This window comes from Glycine soja, chromosome 5 (genome assembly GCF_004193775.1).
Source record: "Glycine soja cultivar W05 chromosome 5, ASM419377v2, whole genome shotgun sequence".
In the NCBI taxonomy this organism is placed as follows: domain Eukaryota; kingdom Viridiplantae; phylum Streptophyta; class Magnoliopsida; order Fabales; family Fabaceae; genus Glycine; species Glycine soja.
This window is the reverse complement of record NC_041006.1, coordinates 5,001-12,343: the sequence shown is the minus strand read 5'-3', so window position 1 is coordinate 12,343 and position 7,343 is coordinate 5,001. Positions and strand designations below refer to the sequence as shown.

The window sequence follows — 7,343 nt, the reverse complement described above, 5'->3', positions numbered from 1 at the left end:
TTTTAGTATTTAAATGGATTGATTGATTCGATTAAATTTTATTTTAACAGAATCATAAATAAATCATAACATTTATTATTTTAAATTTGAACTACTTTGAATTAACTAGTTAAAGTAAAATCAATGACATTTAATTAATATTGAATGAATATGGAGTTATTATACTCATTGATGAAATCTTCTTTTATATATACATAGTAGAATGGTAAATTATTTTCAAAAAGTGTTTAAGAGAGTTTACAAAAATTATTATAATTTATTTATTTATAAAAAGTTTTAAAATTATTTCAATAAGCTTTTTAAAATAACTTATGAAAATGTTTTATTGTTATTTGTAAATTGAAAACAATCCGCTTTCATTTTCATGACTCCCTCCAAGGACACTACCTTATACAATATTCGGCTTCTGCTTTCTCTCCCTCTGCATCTTTGTTTTTCGTACCATATGCCTCTGTCGGCAAGTTTCTTCAAAGGATTCCACGATGCCAGATTTGGTGAACCTATCTCTCTCCGCGGCTCTCAAACTCTCTCACTGCTCCTCCGATGATGCCCTTGACGTTCCTGTCAAATCCCTAACCAATGGCTTCGGTTCCGAACCTGCCTTCGAACCTCGGGTTTTGAAGCGCACCCGTGGCTCCCTGGATCGGGTCAAGAAACCCCCCACCGCCGATAAGGCCTTCCAAGATCGCCTCAAAGATCCTTTTCTAGTTGGCGCTCCCAAGATGGTATTTTTTTAACAATCTTTAAATTACTGATTAATGGATTCGGCATGTAATTGACTGTTTTTGTTTTAACTGATAATGGATTTCATTTAATTTTGTTATGTGTCTGGGTTGAGGGTGAATGTTGTTTTGTTGCCATTTTATTTACCTGGAGATGATGAGCTCTTGTGTTCTGTTCGAGGAAGTGACGCGTGTTACCATTCTGAATGTGCAAAAGAAGCTGTTGGGTCTTCCACTCTGAAAAGATTCAAGTGTCCACTACATGTAGGTTTTTAGTGACATGACCCTCACTTCCTTAATGCACTGATTTGCCTTTGCACATGAATTTACATGTATTGGCTCCTACTTTATACACGGTCTTAAAATTAAAACCGCATTTCATGGGCAGCTCATATATTAGTAGTATTGTTGTGCTCTATTATGTGAATTATGGTTTCCTTTTGATTAATGCAATTTATAGAAGATTAATTGGATACTTAATGTATCATTTAGCTTATATTTAAAACAGGGAGCGAATGCTAGATTATTTGTGTCATCTGATGAACTTGGGGTGGTATGAACACATGTGAAAGCAGAGATCGATCACAAGTTCTAAACTTTTTATGTGTGTAAAACTTATGAATAATTCTCACTTAGCAAGAGCTTATTGAATCAAGCTATTTACCCAACACCCAACAACGTCCACACTCCACAGTCTTTTTTGTTTATTTTGTCCTCCTTGTCTTGCCATATTCATATTATGTCCTTCAATGAACAGGTATGCTTCATTTGCAAGAAAAAGAAGCAGTTTTGGTGTGTTAGGTGTAAAGTAGCTTTCCATAGTAAATGTGCAGCATGGTCAGATTCAGTGTTGCAACTAAAAGATCATCCTGGGCATACTGTTTGCTGGAGGCATCCTTATGATTGGCACTTGGATTGGAAGGTCAATTTTTTCTTTTCACCATAATGTTTTACTGTTATTGTTTATTGATTATACTGCAAATTGCTGTATGCCCTTCCATTAGATTCCCACCCACATTCAAATTCAGTTATTTGTTGTGCTTGGGATATCTATTTTTTGTTTCTTTCTTTACCTTGTGATGTCTTTCCTTTTATAAGCTTATTTGATGATGTTTGATGTTTACATCGACTTAGTTGTCACATCTGCAATATACTTCATAAGGTTTTACTGCTTCTAATTGGATTGATATATTTGTAGAATATTTCTCACTAGATTTAGGTATCTCTTTTCAAAGTTTTATTTTTTGATTGGTATTTTTCATTGATTAGGTTGGCTGACAGGAATGTTGTATTTGTTGGATGAGTAGCCTGATGCTTCGACAAGTGACATTTCTGTAAGGCTTATGAAAAATGTTTTACATCTACTGAACTTATGTATATATCTTGTGCCGACCCTTTGCTATATATTTGGCATTATGGATATCTGTTGTAAAATGAATATTATATAGCATGTTTGAGAAAGAAAGGAACTTGTAATATTAAATTAATACAAATTCTGAAGGACTCTGTATTACAACGACTTTGATTGCTCATCATATATACTGGTTCCTTGTATGTTTGAGTGAGTCAAACCAGCTATTTACATAAGACTTTTTGTAATTTTGTTAATATCAATTTTGAAAGATTTCTTACCCCACCTTTTTCCAGGAAGTATTTTGTCAATTGCCTCTTCCATTTATCAGTGAAGAATTTAAGATTGACTTCATTTGGAAAGACATGGACGCTAAGATGGAGCAGCCACTACCATAGTACACATCAGATGCAATATCCTACATGTTTTCTTGTTATCTTGTGAAACTACCATATTTAATAGAATTAAAATTAGTGTAGCCCTTTTAGAATGCTAAGTAAAAGAACTTTAACCTTCAAAAATTACATCTTAAAAATTTAATTAAAAAAATATCACATAGGTCCGTAATCATTCAAACCTAATTCTAGATGAAAAACTAGAAAATTATAATTTTATAGGGGGTGAAAAATATACAAAAAATGATAAAAAATAAATTTGAACTGTAGTAATTTTAGAAGGATGAAAAAATATTTCAGCATTTTATTTATAAAATAAAATCACAAAAAATGAATAAATAAAGTCAATATCTCAACTATATGTGAATTTAATATATATATATATATATATATATATATTTATTTATAAGTAACTATAAAAAATCTTTAAATATTTAAAGTAAGAAAAATATTTTTTAAAAAAATGTGTAAAAATATTCATAATGGTTGGTTAACTATTTCAAATAATATGGATGTTAACTACACTTCATCTATAAGACACTTTTTTTAACATTCTCTTTACAATTATTAAAATTTATTGAAAATTAATAATTTTGATAAGACCTAACCTTACTAATATTTTTTGTACAATTTAAAAATTAATAATATATGAATAACAATTAGGATGGATATGAATTCCCTTTTTTCACATATTTCTCCATGGGTTGATATAGTTGACAACACGTTTTGTGAGATTGTCATTCTTTTAATGTTTGTTTGTCTTGATCCTTTTGTAGGCTTAATTTGGGTTATTTGGTGTTGTTGTTCCAAGGTTTGAAGATGTTTATTTGGGGCGTTGAGGATCTTTATCCTTTGTTTGTCATATTAACATTGTTGTGTTCTCAAAGAAAATGGAAAGCTACTTTCCGGACTTGATCAAGATTTAATTTTTGAAAACTAATTTGCTTTATTTGTTGTGTATTGTTCAAGTCACTGTTCTCTCTCTTTGCATATTTTCTTTCTCTCTATCTCTAATGGTATTTTAACCTATAATTATATAATTTTGTTATTTTGTTTTCCTGTTTGTTCTCTATTTTATCAAGAGTTCCGTCTGCTAAGTTACTTAAGTTGAAGGGCCGAAAACTTGAAACATGATTGTTTAACAGTTGTCTCGTATAATAATCTTTGCAGCTTCTTTATATCAAGATTTTTGTCTTAAAAAAGTGGAAGTACATAAAGATGCCTGATGCTTTGAAAAGGTGGTTATCGTGGCGCATGGTTTAGATGCAAGGTATAAATTCTTCCTTCTCTAAATTTGTTTTATTGTGATAACATGCAAAGCATAGGAACCTAAATAAGAAAAGAATTTTTGGATCGGCATTGGCTTCTTATGAGACACTTTTATCAAATGTGCATTAGTAAAAAGTAAAAACCAATTATTTGTGGTTCTTTCTATCAATTGTTAAATTGCAACCATTTTATAACAATATACTATAATATGGTTATGACATTGTGTAATTCTCATGGCTGCTGCAATGATAGCAAGAGGTATGGTGGGGAAAAGCAGTACTTATTCTTTTTTTTTTAACACAACAGATTCTGATTGTTCAGACTTCAGTGACTATTCCCTTGCATTGAGTGTTCTTTAAATGTGGTTACTACAAGTGTTCTTATATCTTTCGCAAACTCAAACCCATGACTTGAATAAGATATCTTTGATTGAACACTTCTACCAAATTTTGTGACAGACTCTGCTGTGAACAAACTATTTTGGTTTTCTTTGGTAGCCTGTCTATTTAGAGTCTCATTCTTTGTTTTCTTCTTTTTCTCCAATTATTTCATCTGTTTCCTTGTTTGTTCTCTCTATTTTTTTTATATTCTGTAAGAGATACTCATTCCTTTGTTTTTTGTGTTTATCAATTCCTATGTGTTCTAAGTCTCTACTTCTCTTTGTTCTCTGTTCTGTTCTTTTTTATTCAGGATTAGTCGTTCTCTGAAAGGGTTTGGGGTTGAGGGTTTCGGGTTAAATTTATAATTTTCACACAATTATTAAAGAGTAAGATATATCTTTGTTCACAGGGAGATTTTTATTAAGTTTCCGGTATATTTTGATTTTTTTTAAGAGAATAGTTTTTTAGTAGGAAGAAGACCTTTTTTGGTGAATATTAACACCTTTATAATTACTACTTCCATCAAATAATAATTATCTATAAAAGCTACACCAGTTTAACTCAATCATAATTTAGTTCTTAAAAAAGAAAAGGTTTGTATTATGATATAAACTGACCCATGAACTTTCTTATAGCTCTGGACCATGGTTATGGGTTAATAAACCTTTGATTTTTGTGAATGATCAATTCATGTAAATATTCATTTCTTGTTTGTGCAAGCTCCCTGCTGTTTTATTTTTTTCCCTAAGAAAAAGTAGTACATGTTGCAATTAAAATGCTTTTCTTTACCCCTGTTGTCTTGTTTTATAGCCTCATATCAATCAGTATATTGATCCTCCTTTTATTTTATAACTCATTTTTGCGTTTTATATGTGTGTTCTTTTGATGCTGATCGCCTTCAAAAGGTCTTGCAATGTGTGAATGAGGTGCATTCTCTTTGTAGTGTGCTTGGGTTGGATTTTGGTCAGACCGTGGGTGATGTTCACCCAAGTTTGCATGGGACTCAGGTGGAACAGTCGACAAATATTAGCAATAGCACATTGGAAGGTCTAGAGCAGGCCATTCTCAAGTTAAAAATATAAAGGAAAACTAGAATTTCAGAAGGTGATTTTTCTGCAGCATACTTAATTGCTTTTCGTTTGATTGGTTGTTGTAATTTCTTCCCTTCCTTTAAAAGTACACTATTTTTAAAAATGCAGCTGAAGGATGTTGTAGCAAAACTATTTGAACTTTGGAATTTGATGGACTCTTCAAAAGAAGAGAGAAACTGTTTTATGAAGATTACTTCTATTGTTGAAACCTGAGAATCAGAAATCACTGAACGAGGTGTTCTTTCAACAGAAATGATAGAGAAGGTCTGGAAGCTTCTTTCAGTTCCCTCTCCCTTTGTTATTATTATTTTTTCATTCTTTGCAATTTATTCTGTGGAGATGGAGCTCCTAGACTGAAAATTCCTTTTTTAGGATTTAGCAGAAGTGGACAGGCTTGCCAAACTAAAAGCAAGCAGAATGAAAGAACTTGTTTTTAAGAAGAGGTCAGAGTTAGAGGAAATATGCAGATTGACTCATATTGAACCAGATCCAAGTATTGTGGCCGAGAAAGCTAGTGCATTAATAGATTCTGGTATGTTCGTGTGCATTAATAGATTATTTACCTATAACCTCCTCGTAGCTTATGTTTCAGAACGGCTTTCTTCTGCTACATACTTTTGTTTTTCAAAGCTTTTAAGAAGCTAACAAAAATAAGGGATTATTTCTCTTAAACAAGTTGAGCCAAACACATATTTAGTACTTCTTTAAATCTTTTTTTTTTTCTTTTCAAGATTTACCTGGAAATGATCTGAGTATCTGACATTATGCAATGGTACTGCTTTTTGTATAGGATTGGTGGATCCTTTTGAGCTATTAGCCAAAATCGAAGAACAAATCATTAAGGCAAAAGATGAAGTTTTGAGTAGAAAAGAAGTAACAGATAGGATTGATAAGTGGTTTGCTGCATGTGAAGAGGAGAATTGGCTTGACAAATATAATCAAGTAAGCCAGAAATTATATTTTATCATTTGTATAGCTTCATAATCACGCTGGTAGGACACATGCCTCTTTGTTTTTAGATCTCTTTATTTTCTTGCCCAAACTATTGTACTTTTATTGGAAGTTTCAAATGATATTGAATACATTGTATTTTTCATTTAAAAAAAGGGAGATTCTTGCATGGATTAATCAAAAGATCACTTGCACCAGTACACCATAAAAAGTTGCATGTCAGATGAACTGAAGTGGACTACACCATAAAAAATTGCATGTCAGATGAATTGAAGTGAAAGTTGATGTAAAAATAGTGGGGAAAAGTGAATCCAAATATATCAAGATATGTATTAATCACAATTTTATTGTAAGCTTGAGTTTCCTGTTTGTATCTATGTGATTAGTTAGTATAATTGGTCTCACTTTATGCTGTGTATCTTGTTCAAACTAATTGTTATTAATTTAATTTCATTTATGGACAACTGTTATTGTTAGATCATTTAGTTTGTTCTCTGAAGTATTAAAAACAATTACAGGATGACAACCGTTACAGTGTTGGGCAATGCAATCACATTAATCTTAAACGTGCAGAACACGCTAGAATAACTATAGGCAAAATTCCAGGTTTGCTTTCATGAATGCCTATGAAACTATTCATTATTGACAGTGCCATTTGAACTTTTGATGACAGTATGTTTTCTTTCAGCTATAGTTGACAATCTTATAAACAAAACATTAGCCTCGGAAGATGAAAAGAAGACATATTTTCTATATGACAGGGCGAGCTTTGAAGTGCTGTAATTAATTCTGGCTGTGTTCTCTATCTTGAAGCATTTTTTAATTAGGTAAATTTGATTGTCAATATTATCTGTAGGTATATGTGGGTGTCAATGCCATGCAACAGAAAGAGGAAGATAAGAGAGACGACAGAGGGTAAATTTACTTGTCTATACACATTTGGCAATTATTTGTTGTTCGTCCACAAATTAACTTGTCTGTACACATTTGGGGCTTGGGGTTCATTAATCAATTCAAATACTATTTCAGTATATATATATGTTTAGCGTTTTTTGGTTTTTTTAGAGATTTTAGGGTTTAGGGTTTTTTTAGGATTTTTTGAGTTTTTTAGGGTTTTGGAGATTTTTAGGGGTTAGGGTTTTTTGGGGTTTAGGGTTTGGGGTTTGGGGTTTAGGGTTTGGGGT

General features: G+C 31.7%; 1 protein-coding gene and 1 long non-coding RNA gene across 6 annotated transcripts; both read left to right on the top strand.

Moving 5' to 3' along the window:
• Positions 1–384: 384 nt before the first annotated feature.
• LOC114411618 lies at positions 385–5,188 on the top strand. 2 transcript variants are annotated; one of them, XR_003666504.1, is made up of 6 exons: positions 385–725; positions 908–986; positions 1,480–1,644; positions 1,992–2,056; positions 3,639–3,738; positions 5,061–5,188. It is a non-coding gene; the product is annotated as an uncharacterized LOC114411618 (long non-coding RNA). The 2 variants fall into 2 exon arrangements; XR_003666503.1 differs by lacking the exon at positions 385–725 and having other exon boundaries at positions 833–986.
• Positions 5,189–5,200: 12 nt separating this feature from the next.
• On the top strand, positions 5,201–7,221 carry LOC114411617 (65-kDa microtubule-associated protein 6-like). Of its 4 annotated transcripts, none has more exons than XM_028375236.1 (7): positions 5,201–5,221; positions 5,317–5,472; positions 5,591–5,740; positions 5,999–6,150; positions 6,678–6,765; positions 6,848–6,938; positions 7,016–7,221. In XM_028375236.1, the coding sequence occupies exons 3-7, from the start codon at positions 5,626–5,628 to the stop codon at positions 7,203–7,205; spliced, it is 636 nt and encodes a 211-aa protein (XP_028231037.1). In that variant the 5' UTR covers positions 5,201–5,221; positions 5,317–5,472; positions 5,591–5,625; the 3' UTR covers positions 7,206–7,221. The 4 variants fall into 4 exon arrangements, with proteins under 4 accessions (XP_028231037.1, XP_028231036.1, XP_028231035.1 ...); XM_028375235.1 differs by having other exon boundaries at positions 5,588–5,740; XM_028375234.1 differs by having other exon boundaries at positions 5,581–5,740.
• The last annotated feature ends 122 nt before the right edge of the window (positions 7,222–7,343 follow it).

Coding starts and splice junctions, on each gene's coding strand:
- LOC114411617 (XM_028375234.1), top strand. Junction 5,741..5,998: donor TAGTGCATTAATAGATTCTG/GTATGTTCGTGT, acceptor CTTTTTGTATAG/GATTGGTGGATCCTTTTGAG. Junction 6,939..7,015: donor AGGGCGAGCTTTGAAGTGCT/GTAATTAATTCT, acceptor TATTATCTGTAG/GTATATGTGGGTGTCAATGC.